Below are 23,736 nucleotides of genomic sequence, written 5' to 3'. Positions count from 1 at the left end.
CAAGTGAACGATAGTCCTGCTTCTCTCCCTCCCCCCCCCCCCTTTTTCCATGTGTGAGACTCCCTGCAGTACATTTCTATCTCGTATTCTACAATGGGGACAGAGCATGGACATGCTCCCTTTTCTTTTATTCACAGTCCCAGACCAAGGCGGTTATTCCACGAATTCTACTGTCCCCTCTCCCTTGGCTTCCACCTTCCTTTCGTGAGCTTCTCTGGAACACCGTGGCCAGGCCTTACAAGTTGACCTCTGCTTCATCAGCCCCAGACCCCATCTGCTGAGGACGAGGATGCCTGAAAGTTTTACCGTGCACCCGGCCTTTCTTCAATCTTTGTCTATGACCTCACACCTCTAAGCTTAATTTCAGTGTTCCTCTTTCCAAAGCCTTGGTAATGACGATTTTAGCATGCCTCCTACGAGTTTCTCTGAAAGGACACACTTTACATTATATTTCTATATTTATGCTTGGACGAATAAAGATATTTTGTTTAATCTGCTTTGTGCCACCCCTCCCCCTGTCCCCCCCTCCGCCAACAGAAATTGAGAATGGAGGAAAGCGGTTCAGGGACGAGAAGTGGGAGGCATCGTGGTCAGGCCTCGGATTTTGATCCTTGACAAGCCTGTGGTGACCCCTAGCATAAAGCGGGAATTCTGGGTTCAGCTCTCGGTCTGGTTCAAACTTTCATCTGTGCCATTGAGCTCGCTCAGTGTTCACTGCAGCTAAATGTCTGAGATTTTGTTCATCACGTACTGAATACAGCTGCTGATCAAATCAATTACGTCTGTTTATTCGAACATTCACATCCGAAAGAACAGACATCATTACCAGATAATTTTCCCCATATCGACTATCTGCTTATTCTTAGCTATTTTCTGTCCTAATCTTGAGTTACTTCTCGTTCTCATTCAGATAATTAATTAATGACACCCATTTTTTTAAAAAAAGATAGGTCACTAATGCACGCTTGTGCGGTGGCGCTTGACCTATGGCTAAGTCTGTTCAAATCCTGATGGTGAAAAAGTTTTCACTGCCAGAATCCGGCTGGCGTGGGAGGGGGATTGGTGGCACAAAATTCCTGATCGCCTAGATGGTTCAAATGGCTCTGAGCACCATGGTACGTAACATCTGTGGTCATCAGTCCCCTAGAACTTAGAACTACTTAAACCCAACTAACCTAAGGACATCACACACATCCATGCCCGAGGCAGGATTCGAACCGGCGACAGTAGCAGCAGCGCGGTTCCGGACTGAGCGCCTAGAAGATCGCCTAGACTTTGCTTCAATGCCCTGGTTTAAATACCAAATCTCTTCGCACTGTCGCATGAAGTGAGGGCATGTAATACCGTTGATGGAGATCCGTCCGTCGTACGGGGACTCTGAACTTGAAGGAAAGCCCTCCTGGCGCTATTCGCAGGAGTAGGCTATGTGCTGGCAGCAGTTTTCACCCTTTCCCTTCCCTCAACATCAGCATCATCATATTCATCACCATCACCGTCACCGTCACCATCATTATCATCATCATCATCACGGAACATCAACATTACCCCACTACACACACACACACACACACACACACACACACACACACACACACACACACACACACACGATACATGTATGTAGTATTGAAAATAACGTAATGGAGAATGTTGTAAATAAATAAATAAGAAACGGACTATGCCAACCAGTATTGCCTTCCATCGTTCAAAGTCTTTTATCTACCTAACGTCACATTTCCAGACATGGTGTTATTGCTTAATATTGCTGTCCTGAGACCTCTTTTCATGACTTACAGTATTAAAGTGTAATACGAATTATGATGGACCGACTATACCCGTTAGTGTAACATTGGACAACTCACAAAAATACTTTAACTGGACATATTTTAATACAATTGTAAATCTACGCGTATCACACAACAATAAATGAATTTTTCATCGGTGTTTGGGAGAACACAATTGTTATATTTGTTTGGTCACAAACTGGCATTTGCCTTCCTATACCATCTTCAGGTGACAACTGAATGTCACAAACAACAGTACAATGACGTGCGACTTATGCAGATATCATTTACACAAACGATATAAAAATTATGACTTGTAGAGCATTTACATAGAAGGGGATTGCATTATTTGTTATGCAGAAATGATTACGTGAACTGAACAAGGAAACAAAGATTTTGCGGAGGTACTTTCAACAGTCTAGTAAAAACTGTTCTGAATTTACAATTTCAATCTATTATTTGTAACTAAAACTTAATTTAATAGAGGGGGAAAAAGGAAATAGAATCTGATCAATGAATACTGGCAAGCTGCCATTCTGTGTCATATGTTTGCTGATTTCTACTATTTCCAACAGAGTCTACTTTTCGTTACATAATTAAACATTCCCATTCCATATCATAGGAGTGGTTTTCTGTTAAAAGATGATCGGCAAAAGTTGAATCTTTCCTTCATAATATCCAGCTTCTTTCATATTCAGATAACCTAATTATCACAGCTCTGCCTGAGTGACGAATGTGTGCTTCCTCACAGTGCTTGTATGTGATTTTACATACGAGTTTTGGTTATAAAATAATTGAACTGACGCCGTTAGAGAGTAACGCATGGGCCGAAGATTAACGACCAATAGCTGCGAAGTGCGAAGTCTTCTCAACCGTATGCGGCATCTCTGGTGTCTGTAGGCAAATCACTGTGGCCGCAGCCTTCACTTGTGTAAGAGCAGCTATTTTGTTTTGACGGAAAAATGATAAGCGTAATAATAGGGGTATAACTGTCATAACGTTTCACATTAAACTTCGAAAAATTGCTACTGAAACCTACATTTCACTAAAAGAAGCGTATGGCGAAGGCTGTTTATTATCTACACGATTTTTTGAGTGGTTCAGGAGAAAGAAGCCGTGAAGATGTTGCAGGTGAATCACTCCCGGGACGTCTTTCAACACCAAAAAACAAAAACAAAAATATGGCTCTGAGCACCATGGGACTAAAACTTTTGAGATCATCAGTCCCCTAGAACTTAGAACTACTTAAACGTACCTAACCTAAGGACATCACACACATCCATGCCCGAGGCAGGATTCAAACCTGCGACCGTAGCGGTAGCGTGGTTCCAGGCTGAGTATTCTGTCGACTGCTGAATCTTTAGGAATTGACAAATATTGTGCAAGGCAAATTTTACATACCATTTTAACATGAGGAAAGTATGTGCGAAACTGGTGTCGAAAATTCTCATTATCGAACACGAAGGAACTCGTGAAAATGGTTGTAGCGGCACGTGAGAATGCACCTGAGTTCTTGAAAAGAGCGATAACATGTGACGAATCATGGTTTTTCACTTATTAACCACAAACCAATCGCCAATCCATGCACTGGGACGGTCCAGGTCCACCAAGAGCGAAAGAGCTCTAATGAGCAAATCAAAATTCAAAGCAATGATGATCGTTTCTTCCGATATTCATGTAGTCGTGTATCTTCACTGGGTTCCTGAACGTCGAGCTATTAATCAACATTAGAAAGCTTGAGGTTCTTCCTCATCTCCGTGACAAATTAATTGAAGGGAACAAGATGCGAATTATCGAAGAACAAGTCATGGATTCTACATCAATACAGCGGCTCATGCCGCATCATATGTTCAGAGATTTATGGCGAAGTATAACATCCCGGTGTTAGACACCCACCGCATTCGCATACCCTACAACCGTGTGAGTTTTATGTATCCCCCAAAGTCAACTCTTTATTAAAAGAAACAAGATTTTAGTCATCGAAACAGTGACAGAGAAATCGGCACTCGTCAACAAGGAGTTCACAGAGAAAGATTTCCACCAGTGTTTCTATCAACGGAAAATTCGCATGGAGCGTTGTAGGGACAGAGAAGAAGAGTATATTGAGAGTGGAAACAACTAAATATGTATGTTTTTGAACTAAAATGTTTTGCGGTAATAGCAATATTGTTATATATCCACACCTCATACGCCACTCAGTGCCCAGTTTGCAGTTTGTCTTTACTGTTGAATAAAAATTTTTATATGCTGTTGGTATTAAAAATGCAGATCTGTAGTTGTGAGACGTCAATATTTACTGAAGGTATCTGAAATTAAATTGAATGATGCGCCAATTTTTGTGTATACTGGCTCATTCCTGAGCCCTGCATGCAAAAGTGGTGTAATTTCACGCACTTTCTTTTTTCGTAGTATATTATGAATCACGGCAGAGCTTTAGCCATTACTCGAAGTGATATGTTTGATGGTCTGTTTGAAAAGCGGGCTCAGATAATGGAACAGATAAGAGGCGATGTACCATAGAATGGAATGCTGCATTGTTGTATCTGTGAGAGTGCTTCTAGGAGCTTTCAGGGTTTACTGTACCTGTATCTGTGGTTCATCTGTTAACGATAAATAAATGTCTCTTTGTGCTAATATCTACATTGATGTCAAAGAAATTCATAGATTTTCGTTTATTCTGTGTCAATAATATTCATTTAATTTAAACACATTTCATCTGTGTCCCGCCATTCATTTATCACCTGAAGATGGCCGAAAGCAGGTTCGTGTTCAAATAAATATAATATCACAGAACAACGGGAAGTGCTCCCTTTATTATACTAATATCACACACCGTTTACCGGCCAATACCCGTATTACAATACGCTAAAATAACTGTGGTATCAAAAACAAATTGTACACATTTTTACATATATCCCTCATCCGTCACTACCACAAGTGTTATCTATTATTCTGGACTAGAAGTTTGTCAGCTTTGAGCTGGTGTCCTTGGCTTGTTGCTGGCGTACTAACTTTGATATTTATTTGCCATATTTGTGTATTAACATTTTTTTTAGTCATCAGTCTTCTGACTGGTTCGATGCGGCCTCCCAAGAACTTCTCTCTTGTGCCATTTATCAGAATCTCTTCAGTCCAGAGTCCAGTGACACCGTTGGCTTGATATTCCATACATTCTTATTTGCTTCATTAGGCAGCAATGCTGAACTGTATCTACTGCTTTCTGGATAATGTTGACCAATATGCGAGCTGTTTTCCACACGGTCATTGTTTTCGGAGTCCACGTTGATACCACTCAGTTTTTCTGTTTCCCATAATATACGGGCATAAGACATGTTCCAAAATTCTACAGCAGACTGATGTCATAGTTGCAGGCCTATAGTTCTGTCTGTTCGACGAACATTCTTGAATGTAGGAGTAACTTGTGGTCTTTTCCTATCACTAGGAACGCTTGCATCCTCCAGCGACCTACGGTTCAATACTGGTGGAAGAGTAGTGAGTTCTTTTGCATTCTTTCTCGTGCCTATTCCTACGTTGCTTTTCTATCTCATGAGTGCCTATTTCGATAGCCGTCATTTTGAAGTTCGAACAACAGTTCACAAGTGGAATCACGCTACGCTCTTCCTGAATGAAACTGTTTTGAAAAAGTCGTTTGGTATTTAGGCCTTCTCTCTGTCATCCTCCGTGTCGATGACGTGAAGGTGACAGAGTATATGTCTTCGATCTGTTTATTATTGAATCTTCCAATGGGTTTTGTGACAAGTCGGTAGGTTCGTTATTTCCTTTTTGAGGCTTTGGCTACGTTTAAATTCGCACTGAGTATCTCTTGGTTTTTGAATTACCTTCCTAACACGGATATCGAACATAGACGAGTCTTTCCAATTCCTCACAACTTTCCGCAACACGTATTTGTCTCTAATGCTTATTATACAATATTTCTGAAAGTATGTATACTTGAATATTTCTGGTATCACAGCTGCAGATTTTTCAGCGCTCATTTAACTTTAGGACTCTGTATCTCAGAATGAACAAACATGGACTAGTACCACTATTGAAATAAGCCCTTCATATGTGCCATTAATATCGGACAACAAAATGCTCTCTCTTCTTCTGTACGTATATGGCGTTTCACCCAAGGAGTTATCCGTTTTCGACCTCCACGGCTCTCTTTCATTCCAGCCATCAGCCCTGTATTTCTGTCCTCCATTGCTTCCTGTATGTATTTTCCCCATCTTAACTCTGGGCTTGCTCTCTTTCCTCTTCCAGGGGGCTCCCATTTTAAAGTCTTCCTTGGAGAACTGTATTTGGACGTTCTCTGTATGTTCCCGAACTAGTAAAGCGCTCTGTTCTCCAAAATTTTTGTTAAGGATCATGTTGTCTCCATTTTCCTCCAAACTCCTCATTTCGTATCCTACATTGCTTCGTATCCACGGACATCTCATATGCTCCATTTCCACTGTTCTACATTTTTCCTTAACTTTCTTTATTTGAGGCTCCATATTGAACCTTAATCTCCTCCACATTGTTAAAATATTCTTTTGCTGGTATCTTGTCAAATATTATTATTCCATACTTTCCCATGCAAAGCTCTCTTCCCCTTTGCTATTCTGCAACAAATATCCTTGACGCATGGACAGGAGTTATCTACTACTGTTCCCTGCTTCTATTGGATTTTATTTCTCCTCCCTCTGAGGAGGAAAATCTACCAGCTGCTGTGACATTATCGCACTTATTCCTCTATGGAGAGTTCCATCAAACCAGTCTCAGGACTGAAAACCACAACAACAACAACATTTCCCTATAATCTGTGTAGGCTTTTCATACCTTTTTCTATATCGACAAATGTGTGACAAATTCAGTTCCAAAGGTTGAATGTCCTCCCTCCACTATTTTCACAAAACTTTTCTGTACATATCTCATCACTCCGTTTCCTACATACCTTAGAAGTTCCATTAGTTTATTTGCTGGGGCTGGGGCTTTACTTGCTTTTGCTTTAGACAGCGCTACTTTCACACTCTCCATCGTTATTTTCCGTGACGACACCGTTATGAAACATGAGCATCAATTTGGGGAATATGTGACTGATAATGGACCTCTAAAGCACAGAAATGTACATAAGTGAGTAATGGACTGTGGGGTAACCAGAAAAGGAGGGAAGCTAAACGTTTGAAATGTAGTGTGCTTAAAATTAAGTAAACTGATAGATAAGAAGTTAGGAGCTTCTCCACGGTATTACTGAGGAAATGAATATGCGGAAATAACTGACTAGACGAAGGAATGTAATGTAATATGTATTACGAATTTAGGAAATGACTTATGTTAGTAGAGAAGCTGTAGGAAGCAAAAAGTCTAGAGGAAAGCACAGACTGGGATATATCCTAAAAGTAGTTCAAGGTCGGCTTAGGTGAGCCTGTAGTGGCGGGCCACGTCAAACCAGACTGAAGACGACCCAACAAGAGGTAATGAAGATAATTGTCAGGGTTTCCCCTGATCTCTGCTTTTACATATCAAATTGTAGCTAGAATATCAACATTACACACTGTTGTGAAAAACCTAAGAATGAAAGTGACTTTTGTATGATGTGCCACTGCTAAGTAATACACCCAATGAAACTGGGACCTTATATAGAGAACGAAGAATAAAATTGGCAATGGAAAGAAGAGAAAGGGGAAGGCGAGATGCTCTCGCTAGAATGGCTGGAGTTAGTGGGCAGAAACCGTTAACTCAGCTGTCACGGCGATCTTAATCCATTGAAGAATGGAATGAGAAACGAAGGTCTTTTATGTACAAGGAAAGTGATATTTTACGAGATTATACGATAAGTCGCGTAGTGGACGAGTCTTTCAGCTTAGGCAGAGGGAGCCGCCTGGGGTCTGTGCCATCAAGATCAGCAGACAGCCGTCTCCAGAGCTTAATGGCCACACGCCGGAAGCCAGCGACAGATCTCGGCCGAATGCACGTATAACAATGATTGATTACTGAGCCGTAGTTGCACAAAAGATCCATTCGGTAGCAGTAGCAACAGTTCCATCATTCATGCGTGACAGGAGACGTAATGCACTCCCCTACTTGAGAGCTCTGGACTTTATTATTAATCTGCCTAAGGCTCAGTTTATGAAGTTATCTAGAATAAATGTTCCCTCTTTTACGCATCAGTTGAAACTTGGTACATAAATTCCCCTAAAAAAGTTGATCACGTGTTAAACCTAGATGTGGCACCCACGGCAGGAGGTGATACGAAACGACAGAGAGATTATGGGAAGCATAGGGCGTTCTCAAGTTCAACTTTATTCACGAGACGATGGAGAGATTATTGGAAGAATAGGGCGTTCTCAGTTTCAACTTTATTCGCTTTAGATAAACAGCAAGCACTACAGTAGAAAGTTACAGCTTTACTATTGTGTTGTAACTTAGTGCCCATTTTATTTCCTAGTTAATGGGTTGAATATTCTATAACGAAATATATTTTTAACTTGTAATATAAATAGCGTTTAGGAAATAAGCATCGTTTTAAAATAAAATAACGAGCAGAGACGTTATTACAACTTTGTTTTTAAAGGAAAGCCCAGGCTTTAATCTTCTTTCCACCATAATCTCTCACCTATATTAACTCGCATGTTATCCGGTATAACCATCCTCTGAAACCTATCCTCCTACAAATCTGCCGACAGACCTTTTAACCAGTCCTGTATTGACGTTTTTATAACTTAATCTTCACGGCAGCTATGAATAGTGAAGTGTATCATTAAGTGCAGGAACAAATGATGGGCACTAGGTGCTAGATCACGGTTACATGGAGCATTATCAAATTGTTCCCAACCATACGAAGCGGTGAGATCTCAAGGGCGATAAGCCACATGGGGACAGGCATTGCTGTATCGCGAAGCAAAATGATGCCTCTCCTAGCACGCCATGCTTTTCGTTTTCGACTGCTCTGCGGAGTTTTGGATCTCACAACAACTGTCTACAGAGACTGTATTAAACAGAAACAAACAAATGACAACCGGAAGACCCCATCCCCCTCCGCAGAACACAGTGCAAATGTTTTCTGGGGCTGATATTGTTTGCTGAAACTTCAATTTCATGGGGATACTGAATATTTGCATTCCAAGTTTTTTCTGTTGTAACGTGAGCTACCCATGATTCGTCCCCACTGACAATTTGACTTAAGAATTCATGGCTTTCGACACGGTGGCTCTGGGGAAAAGTCACTGCACAGTCTAAAAGATTCGTTTTGTACAAGTCAGTCAGAATTACTGGAATCCAGCCTGCGCACAACTTCAGATACTGTATTCGTTCTAGAGGAATTTAATACAAAATACTTCTTGTGAGGTAAGACATGAGATAATGATCAAATCATGTTGCGTCTTTCTTCTCAAATATTTTCGTGCACTTTCTGCGAGAGGTCACCAGCTATGACAAATGATCGCCAGGCTCGTTCCTCGTCCTGCAGATTTTGGTGGCCAATTTTAAAAATATTCTTACTATTACAGTGCGCCAAGCGTTTTCTCCACACACATAATCTGCCAATTAATTACTTCAGCTTCCTTGTCTCTTGCAGTTATAAAATGAAGAACATCGCGCATTTCGTAATCGTTTGTATTTTCAGTCAGCTGACTTGTTTTAAATTCTTTTAAATAAACGTTCATGCGAGCGAAAGACAGCGAAAGACATCGCTATGACGTTTGTGAATAGCCGACAACTGAAAGTATCTTTCGGGCATGCGCAATACGGCAACCAAAAACCTCCAAAGGACGTAAGTCAAAATGATACTTGCTGGAAACATGACGGCTCAGGAATTCTCGTCAACGTGGCACCATGGCAATTATTCCATGATGCGTTAATAAATGTCCCATCGTACTGCCTGTATTCTTGTCTGTGTTCTCCTCATGTTCATTTCTTCACCACTTCTGCTGCGAAACTCTTCACTCATTATCTTATCAGTCCACCTAATTTTCTACATCCTTCTATATCTCAACATTGGAAATACTTCGATTCTCATCTTTTCCAATTTTCCCACTGTCGATTATTCACTGCCATAAATCCTGTACCCGAAACGTACATTCTCAGAAATTTCTTTTTCAAGTAAGCCATATATTTGATACTAGCAGACTGATGTTAGCCACGAATGCCCTCTCTGCATGAGATAACCTGATTGTTATATCCTTTTTGTCTCGTTCGTCAGATACAAGGCAGAACGGCTCCTAAACTTCGCATACTTATTGGTCACCAATTTTGATGTTAAGTTTATTCTTTCTCTCATTTCTGCTACTCTATGCTATATTCGCGTATCTCACTAGGGGTAAGATAGATACTGCCTACAGAAAAATTAAAGAGACATTTGGAGAAAAGAGAACCACTTGTATGAATATCAAGAGCTCAGATAGAAACCCAGTTCTAAGCAAAGAAGGGAAAGCAGGAAGATGGAAGGAGTATATAGAGGGTCTATACAAGGGCGACGTACTTGAGGACAATATTCTGGAAATGGAAGAGAATGTAGATGAAGGCGAAATGGGAGATACAATACTGCGTGAAGAGTTTGACAGAGCACTAAAAGACCTGAGTCGAAACAAGGCCCCGGGAGTAGACAACATTCCATTAGAACTACTAACTTCCTTGGGAGAACCAGTCCTGACAAAACTCTACCTACTGGTGAGCAAGATGTATGAGACAGGCGAAATACCCTCAGACTTCAAGGAGAATATAATAATTCCAATCCCAAAGACAGCAGGTGTTGACAGATGTGAAAATTACCGAACGATCAGTTTAATACGCCACAGCTGCAAAATGCTAACGCAAATACTTTACAGATGAATGGAAAAACTGGTAGAAGCCAACCTTGGGGAAGATCAGTTTGGATTCCGTAGAAGTATTGGAACACGTGAGGCAATACTGACCCTACGACTTATCTTAGAAGAAAGATTAAGGAAAGGCAAACCTACGTTCCTAGCATTTGTAGACTTAGAGAAAGCTTTTGACAATGTTGACTGGAATACTCTCTTTCAAATTCTAAAGGTGGCAGGGGTAAAATACAGGGAGCGAAAGGCTATTTACAATTTGTACAGAAACCAGATGGCAGTTATAAGAGTCGAGGGACATGAAAGGGAAGCAGTGGTTGGGAAGGGAGTAAGACAGGGTTGTAGTCTCTCCCCAGGGGTTATTCAATCTGTATATTGAGCAAGCAGTAAAGGAAACAAAAGAAAAATTTGGAGTAGGTATTAAAATCCGTGGAGAAGAAATAAAAATTTTGAGGTTCGCCGACGACATGGCAATTCTGTCAGAGACAGCAAATGACTTGGAAGAGCAGTTGAACGGAATGGGCAGTGTCTTGAGAGGAGGATATAAGCTGAACATCAACAAAAGCAAAACGAGGATAATGGAATGCAGTCGAATTAAGTCGGGTGATGCTGAGGGAATTAGATTAGGAAATGAGACACTTAAAGTAGTAAAGGAGTTTTGCTATTTGGGGAGAAAAATAACTGATGATGATCGAAGAAGAGAGGATATAAAATGTAGACTGGCCATGGCAAGGAAAGCGTTTCTGAAGAAGAGAAATTTGTTAACATCGGGTATAGATTTAAGTGTCAGTAAGTCGTTTCTGAAAGTATTTGTATTGAGTGTAGCCATGTATGGAAGTGAAGCATGGAGGATAAATAGTTTGGACAAGAAGATAATAGAAGCTTTCGAAATGTGGCGCTACAGAAGAATGCTGATGATTAAATAGGTAGATCACATAACTAATACTGGGTGAAGAGTAGTTTGTGGCACAACTTGACAAGAAGAAGGGACCGGTTGGTAGGACATGTTCTGAGGCATCAATGGATCACAAATTTAGCATTGTAGGGCAGCGTGGAGGGTAAAAATCGTAGAGGGAGACCAAGAGATGAATACACTAAGCAGATTCAGAAGGATGTAGGTTGCAGGAAGTACTGGGAGATGAAGAAGCTGGCACAGGATAGAGTAGCGTGGAGAGCTGCATCAAACCAGTCTCAGGTCTGAAGACCACAACAACAACAACAACATCTTATATTCGTCTTACTCTCAATCCATATCTTGTACTCATTCAGCATGGCCGAGTGGTTTGAGGCTTCATGACACGGATTGCGGGTCCCGTCCCACCAGAGGTTCGAGGCCTCCCTCGGGCGTGGCTGTGTGTGTTGTTCTTAGCATAAGTTAATTTAACTAATGTGTAAGTCTAGGGACCGATGACCTCAGTAGTTTGGTCCCTTAGGAATTCACACACATTTGAACATTTTTTCGTTCAGCAGGTCCTGTAAATCTTAACTTTCACTCAGCACATTAATGTCATCAACTAATCCTATCGTTATATCTTTCACCCTGAATATCAGTTCTACTCTTAAACCTTTCATTTATTTGTGCCATTGCTTCTCCAATGTAAGGTTGGTTGATTGATTTTGGGGAGGGGACCAATGAGTGAGGTCATCGGTCCATTCGGATTAGGGGAGGAATGGGAAGCAAATCGGCCATGCCCTTCCAAAGAAACCATTCCGCCGTTTGTCTAAAGTGATATAGGGAAATCACGGAAAACCTAGATCATGATGGCCGGACGCATGTTTTGACCGTCGTCCTCCCGAATGCGGGTCCGACGTAAGGATTGAACAATATGATCAGATGGCTGCCTTACAGCCCTTACACCATTTTTAATCTGAGCACTTTGTTCTCAGCCTCCCACTCGTATTCTTCTCTCTTGGTTCTCGCACATGATTTCAGAAATTCGGAGGGAATGTTATCCATCCCCTTTGCCTTGTTTTATCACAAGTTTTCAAAACCTTTCTTAAGGTCTGACTCTTACATCAGAAGCCTTTGTATTCCCTATTAACTTCTACTTCCTCTATGAAGTCACGCAATCCTTGCCTCCGTGGAGGTCTTCAGGGATTTTTTTCCTGCTATCCACTCTTTCCTCCGCTTCTAACAGTACATCCTACTGTATTCCTAATGTAGCCTCCCTAGCTTTCAGTTTCAGCAAAGGTTGTTTTGACCTTTTTGACTGCTGAATTACTCCTTCCAACGACCATTTTTTTCCATTTGTTAACATTTTTCCTGAAGTCGATTCGACTTAGCCTCTGTGTATTTCCCATTTTTGTCACTCCTTAGTGACTTATTTCTTTATTCCTGAATTTCCCTGAGCTGTGTAGTATTTCCTTCTTTCGTCGATTCATCGATCTTGTGATGCCTATCTTCAGTTACCCAACGCTCTTCACGGTTATTTTCTTTGTATGTATGTTTGACTTTCCGCCTATGTGGTTTCCCGTTTTATTTGTGTATATTCCTCTTAAACTGAACCGCCTACTTTGGGAATAGGGAAAGCATTATCTACAGTGCTGGAGAAACTCAAACGCATCTCATCAACACGTCAGTACCCCGCTTGTTTCCACGAAATGGAAACCACTGCGCAAATCCGATGAAGCTTTGATCATATGTGTTGGACAGAGTCTCTAGTATGCTCGGCGATCACCTAACGATGCTCTTTTCAGTTCAGAGCACTCGGTGAGCTAGTAAAGAGGCCTAGAAAATAACGCCTCCCGCCAAGTATAAGAGTATTGTGAGAGATTTCGCCTGATGTCAAGCAGCCCACGTAACATAAATGTCACACGGTTACTTCTTCGTGAAAACTCTCGGTCGAACTTTGCAGTGGTAATGAAGACGCTCCTGCAGCGTTTTCGATTGGAAATGTTTTATCACCCACAGTAGAGCCCGTAACTGGCTCCCGCTGAGTCCCATCTCTCCTCACACGAACGTCTAGACGTGAATAAACGTTTTGGAACAGACAACATGCTGTAGATCAGCATAGATAATTGGTGGATGGAACAGACGGCTGCCTGCTATGGCGACTGTCTGGAAAGTGCTAAAAAGGTACGACAAATAAGGTGACTATTTAAAGAGTTGGCAGGAAGGTACGGCTAAATATAGCTAATAAAACCTTTTTGGTTTTAACAGTGGTTTCCACTTCCCGACCGATCGCTACTTACTTTCCAAATAGTCCTCGTCTGGTCCTCTGTACGCATTGTAATCCAATGTTTGATTTCGAAATTTCTATCTCACCGTGATGTAATCATGCTGGAATCTTTCTGTGTCTCTGGGCCTAGCCTTAAATTACTGTTGAACTAAATCCTTCTCCTCTGTCATTCCTAACATCTTGCTGTTGCTCTTATTCTTATTCCTTCCCCTGTATAATCGTTTCAGTACTCCAAGATTATTAGATTATCATCTCCCCTTTACGTTCTTAATATATTCTTGTATGCAGAACTCAAGGTCGAAAGCTACTTACGTATGATGTCACTGTCAATTAACATAGCTCAATGGAACTTGGACCATAGATGGAAAAATGCTACAGCATAGTACAGAACGTAATTGAAAGAAACATGCAATGAGACGAACTGAAATGATACACTCCTGGAAATTGAAATAAGAACACCGTGAATTCATTGTCCCAGGAAGGGGAAACTTTATTGACACATTCCTGGGGTCAGATACATCACATGATCACACTGACAGAACCACAGGCACATAGGCACAGGCAACGGAGCATGCACAATGTCGGCACTAGAACAGTGTATATCCACCTTTCGCAGCAATGCAGGCTGCTATTCTCCCATGGAGACGATCGTAGAGATGCTGGATGTAGTCCTGTGGAACGGCTTGCCATGCCATTTCCACCTGGCGCCTCAGTTGGACCAGCGTTCGTGCTGGACGTGCAGACCGCGTGAGACGACGCTTCATCCAGTCCCAAACATGCTCAATGGGGGACAGATCCGGAGATCTTGCTGGCCAGGGTAGTTGACTTACACCTTCTAGAGCACGTTGGATGGCACGGGATACATGCGGACGTGCATTGTCCTGTTGGAACAGCAAGTTCCCTTGCCGGTCTAGGAATGGTAGAACGATGGGTTCGATGACGGTTTGGATGTACCGTGCACTATTCAGTGTCCCCTCGACGATCACCAGTGGTGTACGGCCAGTGTAGGAGATCGCTCCCCACACCATAATGCCGGGTGTTGGCCCTGTGTGCCTCGGTCGTATGCAGTCCTGATTGTGGCGCTCACCTGCACGGCGCCAAACACGCATACGACCATCATTGGCACCAAGGCAGAAGCGACTCTCATCGCTGAAGACGACACGTCTCCATTCGTCCCTCCATTCACGCCTGTCGCGACACCACTGGAGGCGGGCTGCACGATGTTGGGGCGTGAGCGGAAGACGGGCTAACGGTGTGCGGGACCGTAGCCCAGCTTCATGGAGACGGTTGCGAATGGTCCTCGCCGATACCCCAGGAGCCACAGTGTCCCTAATTTGCTGGGAAGTGGCGGTGCGGTCCCCTACGGCTCTGCGTAGGATCCTACGGTCTTGGCGTGCATGCGTGCGTCGCTGCGGTCCGGTCCCAGGTCGACGGGCACGTGCACCTTCCGCCGACCACTGGCGACAACATCGATGTACTGTGGAGATCTCACGCCCCACGTGTTGAGCAATTCGGCGGTACGTCCACCCAGCCTCCCGCATGCCCACTATACGCCTTCGCTCAAAGTCCGTCAACTGCACGTACGGTTCACGTCCACGCTGTCGCGGCATGCTACCAGTGTTAAAGACTGCGATGGAGCTCCGTATGCCACGGCAAACTGGCTGACACTGACGGCAGCGGTGCACAAATGCTGCGCAGCTAGCGCCATTCGACGGCCAACACCGCGGTTCCTGGTGTGTCCGCTGTGCCGTGCGTGTGATCATTGCTTGTACAGCCCTCTCGCAGTGTCCGGAGCAAGTATGGTGGGTCTGACACACCGGTGTCAATGTGTTCTTTTTTCCATTTCCAGGAGTGTATATTTATTCGAAACAATAATTACATTGAAGTCACGGCTATCTGCGATGGTACCCTGGACCACACAAAAGGCGGGACACAGTTATTAATAGGGTGTGTAATCACCACGGATCCGCAGCTCTTGGTCTCGCGGTAGCGTTCTCGCTTCCTGAGCACGGGGTCCCGGGTTCGATTTCCGGCGTGGTCAGTGATTTTCCCTGCCTCGAGATGATTGGGTGTTGTGTCGTCTTCATCATCACCATTCATCCCAATTACGGTCAGAGGAAGGCAATGGCAAACCACCCGCACTAGGACCTTGCCTAGTAAGGCGGCGCGGGTCTCCCGCATCGCTCCCCTACGCTCTGTAAAGAAGTATGGGTCTCAGCATCATCAATCACCACGGACAGCAACGCTTGCTCTGCAACATGGTCCAAAGCTGGCCACAAGGTTGATAAAGATTTTGCGGATGATGCTGTGGTATATCGAGATGTTGTAACAATGGAAAATTGTACTGAAATGCGGGAGGATCTGCAACGAATTGACGCATGGTGCAGGGAATGGCAATTGAATCTCAATGTAGACAAGTGTAATGTGCTGCGAATACATATAAAGATAGATCCCTTATCATTTAGCTACAAAATAGCAGGTCAGCAACTGGAAGCAGTTAATTCCATAAATTATCTGGGAGTGTGAATTGGGAGCGATTTAAAATGGAATGATCGTATAAAGTTGATCGTTGGTAAAGCAGATGCCAGACTGAGATTCATTGGAAGAATCCTATGGAAATGCAATCTGAAAACAAAGGAAGTAGGTTACAGTACGCTTGAATACTGCTCAGCAGTGTGGGATCCGTACCAGATAGGGTTGATAGAAGAGATAGAGAAGATCCAACGGAGAGCAGCGCGCTTCGTTACAGGATCATTTAGTAATCGCGAAAGCGTTATGGAGATGATAGATAAACTCCAGTGGAAGACTCTGCAGGAGAGACGCTCAGTATCTCGGTACGGGCTTTTGTTGAAATTTCGAGAACATACGTTCATCGAAGAGTCAAGCAGTATATTGCTCCCTCCTACGTATATCTCGCGAAGAGACCATGAGGATAAAATCAGAGAGATCAGAGCCCACACAGAAGCATACCGACAATCCTTTTTTCCACGAGCAATACGAGACTGGAATAGAAGGGAGAACTTATAGAGGTACTCAAGGTACCCTCCGCCACATACCGTCAGGCGGCTTGCGGAGTATGGATGTAGATGTAGAAGATCTCTTCTGGTAAGAAGTTCCATTCCTCCACCGGCTCGAGTCGCAACTCGTGGATGGTCGTTGGGGCATGTGGACGTGGTACAACACGAGTCCCCATTGTGTCTCACACATACTCGATGGGATTTCAGTCGGCGGTACGGGCAGGCCAGTCCATGGGGCAAAAGCCTGTCTTTCGAGGAGCTACTCCACTTGCACAGTTCCATGCAGTCGCACACTGTCATCCATAAAAATGAATTCAGGAGCGAATGCACCGCTGAAAAGACGCATATGAAGAGGGAGCAGAGCGTTACAATAACGTTGACCGGTGAGTGAAACGTTTTAAAGATTCGGAACTCAGTGCATCAATTCAACATTATGCCTTCCCGCACTACAACACCTGGACCACCAGAACGATTATGTTCGACAGCTTTCCTAGGTGCATTACGCGTCCCCCACTTCTCGCCATATTACGATACTCCCAGACTCACAAACTGAATCTGCTCTCACCCGAGAAGAGCACTCACTGGTGGTGCAATCCCTATGCTGTTGCCACTATCACAAATGCTGCTGTCGATGTGCGGGTGTTAACAGAACACGAAGTACTGAATTCTGGCCAAGGAGGCCGTCCCAATGCAGTTACCGTGTCACTGTGGAGCGTGAGATAGGGAGCCTTTCAGTCCTGTTAATAGTGATTGCACCATCTGTTTGACGTGGATATCTTCTTGCCCGTGGTACAATGTAGCGGTCATACTATAGCTGACAGTGGTCGACCACCTCTTCTCCTCTCCTCTTGGCAGCAGTACCTGTACTTTCGGATCGCACTACAAGCGCATGAAGCACTTAATTGATGATTGTTCCCGGTGTGAAGTGGCTCAAACAACAACTTTATTCATTCAAACGTTATCTACGGGCCATTCTGTAATGAAGAACACCACCATAGTACAACGTCATTGCTCGCTGATAGATACACATGATACATCACCGTTTCTTCAATTGCGGCCAGCCAAATTTTGTGCTTTAGCCAAGTTGAGCTCATGCCATTTGACGTGCAACTTTCTCTGCAGAACTGGGAGAGATCTGACAACATGCTCCCCCAGTTTGATTCATCTCCATCGAGTAGTTAATGCGTTTTGTTTAGAGTTATGCTCTACCAAAGATACTGTCCGGCAGTTTTGGTACAGACGTAAATGACGTAGTAGATGGTAGGATTATCGGCAATACCGGTAGCATTGATTGTTAAAGAAACCTAAATGACTATGTGAGAGAGCAACAGGGAGCCAACAACCTTTCTTGATTTGTTTGGTAGCATTGATAGTTAAAGAAACCTATATTACTATGTGAGAGAGCAACAGGGAGACAACTTTTCTTGGTTTGTTTGTTTGTTTCGCACATAATTACAACCACACATACTTCAGTGTCAGTCCATTGTGTACTTTATATCCATACAAAATATAAATTCCATTTTATAAGTAATAAAAATTAGTTGATCGCTTAACTTCTGCGCTTTCGCGAAGCCGCAACAATTACTTTTGATGCAGGTATAGTTTACATGCAAAAACAATAAAAGTCTATGCTATTATTGTTGTTGTTTTGTACAAACAGTACGTTCTTCATCATGGCCACAGACTTTGATGTTGTTACTGATGGTTCCCGGGTTCGATTCCCGGCGGGGTCAGGGATTTTCTCTGCCTCGTGATGGCTGGGTGTTGTGTGATGTCCTTAGGTTAGTTAGGTTTAAGTAGTTTTAAGTTCTAGGGGACTGATGACCATAGATGTTAAGTCCCATAGTGCTCAGAGCCATTTTTGTTACCGATGAGTGCAAATAAATTATTGAAGCAATGTTTCATATGTGATTCTTCTCCTGGCGTACCTCATGCCGAAGAAGTTGCGGCAAACGACCATGTTACCATCATCAGGAGCCTGGTCGTTTGCCGAAATATTCTGCCTGTTGGACAGTGACATCCGGAAGTTCATCTGCGAAGTATTTCGAAATGTTTGATATACTTTTTTTTTGAGATATCTGATTATAAAATTTTCTGCCCAGATTGCGTTTTCTAACGTTATACACTGGAGAGCCAAAGTAGCTGGTACACCTACCTGGTATCGTTCAGGCCTCCCGCGAGGACGCAGAAGTTCCGCAACACGACGTGGCATGGACTCAACTAATGTCTGAAGTAGTGCTGGGAGGAACTGCCGCCATGATCCTCAAGGACTGTCCGTAAATCCGTAAGAGTACGAGGGGGTGAAGATCTCTTCTGAACAGATCGTTGCAAGGCATCCCAGATATGCTCAATAATGTTCATGTCTGGGGAGTCTGGAGGCCAACTGAAGTGTTTAAACTCAGAAGAGTGTTCCTGGAGACACTCTGTAGCAATTCTGCAGGTGTAGGGTGTCCTGCTGGAATTGGCCAAGTCCGTCGGAATGCACAATGGACCTGAAAAGCCGCAGGTGATCATACAGGATGCTTACGTACGTGTCATATGTCAGAGCCGTATTTAGACGCACCAGGGGTCCCATATCACTCCAACTGCACAAGCCCCACACCATTACAGAGCTTCCAAGAGCTTGAAAAATCCCCTGCTGACATGCAGGTTCCTTGGATTTATGAGGTTGTCTCCATACCTGTACACGTCCATCCGGTCGATACAATTTGAAACGAGACTCGTTCGACCAGGCAACATGTTTCCAGTCATCAACAGTCCAATGTCGGTGTTGACGTGTCAGGGAGGGCGTAAAGCCTTGAGTCGTGCAGTCATCAATAGTAAACGAGTGGGCCTTCGGCTCCGAAAGCCCATACCGATGATGTTTCGTTGAATGGTTCGCACGCTGACACGCTGGCCAAGCATCGAAATCTGCAGCAATTTGCAAAAGGGCTGCACTTCTGTCACGTTGAACGATTTTGTTCAGTCGTCATTGCTCCAGTTCTTGCAGGATCTTTTCCCGGCTCCAGCGATGTCGAGATTTGATGCTTTTCCGTATTCCTGATGTTCACGGTACACTCGTGAATTGGTCGTACTGGAGAATCCTGAGTTCATCGCTACTTCGAAGATGCTGTGTCGCATCGCTCGTGCGCCGACTATAACACCACGTTCAAACTCGCTTAAATCATGATAGCTGTGAGGGGTATCCCCGCGGTCCTGGGCTCCTTGTTACGGTTCCCGTGGCTCCCCCCGTCGGAGATTCGATTCCTCCCTCGGGCATCGGTGTGTGTGTTGTCCTTAGCGTATGATAGTTTGTTAGATAAATAATGTACAAGCATAAGGACCGATGACCTCAGCAGTTTGGTCCCATAGAACCCTACCACAAAATTCCAAACTTTCCTAAAATCTTGATAACCTGCCAGAGTAGCAGCAGTAACAGATGTAATAACTGTGCCACACAGTTGTTGTCTTAGACAGGCGTTGCCGACCGCAGCGACGTATACTCCCAGTTTGAATATCTCTGCACTTGAAGGCACATGCCTGTATAAGTTTCTTTGGGGCTTCACTATATGATAACTTGCGAATAAATAGAATTAAATATCGATAATTTGGTTTTTATTATAGATACTGTTTATTTTCAAGTAACAGACAGAGAGATAACTCTGCAGAACAAAAATGCTCCTCAGGTTACACGGCCCCTCATACACACTCATTAAGTTATACAGAAGGGGCACCGCTTCCGGTTCCTGGAAGAATATACTAAGACACTGGTCAGACACAAAAAGAAGGCAATCGAAATGAGGTAACACCCGACAGATACGCAACACGATTAACGCGGATGCGACCTTAATTGATCAAGGTTACTAGGAAAGCAACCGTAGTGTACGCTTAGTTATGATGGTATACGGTAGTCTAACAATTCTAGTTATGTTGCTATCTAACTCGTCTTTGAGTTTTAGAGAGGAGTGTGTATACGAGAGAAATGTCTTTTGCCTGCAGGGAAGTTCCGCGCTGAGTTCCGGCGGCTGTTCTGGACGTGCGCGTACGGCAGCAACCGTTACTCGCCGGCGCCCGGCGCGGCCCCCTCCGCTGCTATGGTGGCCCGCCACGGCGGTGCGCGCCAGAGGCCGGGGGGCGGCGGCGCGGCGTCCTCGGCTGGCCACGAGATGCGCTCGCTGTACCGGCGCGGCCCCGGGCCCTGACCCGCGCACCGGGCGGCCGCCGAGCGCTCCTCCTGCTGCGCCGCCCCCGGCCGCCTGCGCGTCACCTGGGCCACCCCCTCCTCCGCCACGGCCACCACCACGCTCGCCTCCGTCGCCCCCACCTCGCTGGTGATGCACCGCTAGGCGCCATCCCCCAGCTACTGCTCTCTGTCTGGCAGGACACCTCCTTACCCGCAGCCGCCACACGCCAGGAAGTGAGGTACTTCCTGAGCACTTCGTATTGTGGTCGCTAGTGGAATGAGACTTCAATGATACTTTGTTGCCAAAGAGGAAATAATCTTATGTGAATACAGAGTGATGTTTATTAAATTTGTTCTCGGAGAACTTCCAATAAATCAGTTAATAATAAAAAATGGTTTTGCAATAGCAAGATGTTCATGAATGTCCATCTTTGCATCGTCTGGGGTGCTTTCCCACACGAACATCATCCCACATCCCTTTATGTTCAAGAGATCTGCAGACGAAATATTTTTCAAACACCTTACCATTTGTACATATACCGCCTCTCAAGATGGTAGGCAAGATAAAAAGATATTTCAGGAATTCGTCCGTTACACTTCAAGCAATAAATTCATTAACACCGAAACCGACAAACATGACAGAGGCACCTATTAACATATGGCAGATTGACTGGGAGATTACCGAACAACTCGAGCCGCAGGTTGATCTAACCCGCCCCTACTCCACAAGGGAAAGACAGACCACCCAATTCATAAATAACCACCGTCCCGCGGGTGGGCAAACGGAGAAGAATGGTGGGACGACCCCAAAACAAAGTGGCTGGTGACCACACCAAGAAAACAAGTAGAATTTAACAAGTAAATAACAACAACATATCTCCAATCACTTAACTTCTAATAAACTGTGATTCCTGGTGAAGACCTGGCGCAGCACCTCCAAAACGCTCTCCCGAACAGTCCGCTGCCAGCCGCTTCAACGGACTCAGGAAGGCGCGCCGATCTCCCGTCTCACGGCGTCGCAGCTCGCGCCGGCCATACCGATGTCGTGGTTTGACTCCTGTTGCTCTCGCGTCGGCCGCGAAGCCACTACCCCTCGCTATACGGCGCGGCCCACTGGACTCTCGTGGCGACCTCACATGCGGCCACGCTTAAGGCGGACAAGTCATCTGGTGTCTCAGCGCGCGACCGACCAACCGATCGATCCAACCGCCAATGACCATTGCCTGAGCAGAGTGGCGGCCTAACGCGCAGACTCAGATGCAGGAACTCAGCCCCGACCGGGCGACCACTAGCTGAGTTCTGTTACTGGTGGAGTGGCAAGACTCATTTTGCCGGCTTTAAAGTTTGATCCAAACGACAGACATACTAGCACTCCGAATGAGAGACAGACACTAACTGCCCCACAAATGCGAACGAGAGACAGACCAACAACAGGTGACGAGTGACTGACCCAGACTCACCCCGACTGACGAACTGACCGACTGGCGAGCTCTTAGCGCCCCTTAAATTCACGTGAACAGGCAACCTTTCCCCTTTTCCACCAGAGGGGCACACCAAAGCTGCGACTGCCACAGCGGCGCCACCGCCAGAAACGGAGGGCAACTGCTTCACACAACGCTCTGCGGCGGGCTCTTCAAAACAGAAATTTCTTCCCCTGCTCAAAATGATAGAACAATTTTGTACCAAGGTAATTATTTGTAACTGGTAGCGCGAAACTATGTGTCATACCACGACTCAAACGTGGAACGGTGCATCTGGGGGCTACGCTCTTACTGACTAATCTATTTTTAATGGCCTCCTTCGTTCCTCATAGCCCTATGTGTCTTGCCAGTTTTGCTCTCTCTGGTTGTTGTTTCTTCATCATTTCTTTGGTATAAATTTTTCCTTTCAATTTGTTCTCTCCTTCACATGTCTCTTCTATAAGGAACCTCGGTTGTATCTCTGAATTAGTGAGACCTCTGTCACGTCCCGCCACAGCCTCACTATACCAGAATGAAGTAAGTGCGAACTGCGTAGCGCAATCGGGACGTTAACGACAATGAGTTAGTTATAAATTGCTGTCAACCTTTATAATGGAGATCAGAGGGAGAGAATCTCCTTGGTTTGAAGCAAATAATTTTTCAGAAAATAGGTTACAGAATTGCAATAGGCAGAAAAGATTGGTTAGTTTCTATCAAGTTTATTCTCACATATACTTATGTGAGGTGTTGTACCACAAACCCCTTGGTAAGATTCAGTCTATTTATTCGGACTTGCTACTTCAAAGCTAATTGCCGGTACATATAAGAAAAACGTACAAAGCAATCACTTGTTCTTGCTTAGCACGGAAATCTCTCTAAAAAATTGAGACAAAGACTGACAGCCTCTGTTAAACACTATTCCCATGAAACTCTAAAAATCCTACTTGACATGCAGTTCCCGAGTGTCCACCAGAATCTATCACCGTCTTCTCGTAGCTGAAGTCTTTATCAGCTGTATCGGCTGCTACGGGCCTACTGGGCGCCGCTGGCGTCTCGCTGCGGAATCTCCAAACTGCCGGCACTGGCTCTGAATATGCATCTGAATCTCTGCTTCTAGCTATTCCGCTGCCTGGCCTTTTATTTCGTTTCTCATGTATTTGGGTGCACACGAGTTAATTTGTTTCACACGACCCTTTCATTTCTAAGTGATTGGATTGCACAAGAATGCCTATGGTTCCACAAGACACTCGTTTCAAATTGGTCGGCTTGCGCAAGAATGCCTTCCGTTCCACACGACACTCTCGTTTCTAATTGGTCGTCCTGCGCAAGAATGCCTATG

At 44.4% G+C, this 23,736-nt stretch overlaps 1 protein-coding gene across 1 annotated transcript in view; it reads left to right on the top strand.

Moving 5' to 3' along the window:
* The window catches only part of LOC124619953 (orexin receptor type 2-like), a 120,631-nt gene extending 99,531 nt beyond the window's left edge, over nucleotides 1–21,100 (top strand). Inside the window, exons 6-7 of the mRNA XM_047146615.1 lie at nucleotides 20,754–20,851; nucleotides 20,981–21,100. Of these exons, the coding sequence (XP_047002571.1) occupies nucleotides 20,754–20,851; nucleotides 20,981–21,100 (218 nt within the window). The remainder of the gene's footprint in view (nucleotides 1–20,753; nucleotides 20,852–20,980) is intronic.
* Nucleotides 21,101–23,736: the final 2,636 nt, after the last annotated feature.

This window comes from Schistocerca americana, chromosome 6 (assembly GCF_021461395.2).
Source record: "Schistocerca americana isolate TAMUIC-IGC-003095 chromosome 6, iqSchAmer2.1, whole genome shotgun sequence".
Classification (NCBI taxonomy): domain Eukaryota; kingdom Metazoa; phylum Arthropoda; class Insecta; order Orthoptera; family Acrididae; genus Schistocerca; species Schistocerca americana.
This window is presented reverse-complemented; position numbering and strand designations above follow the sequence as displayed.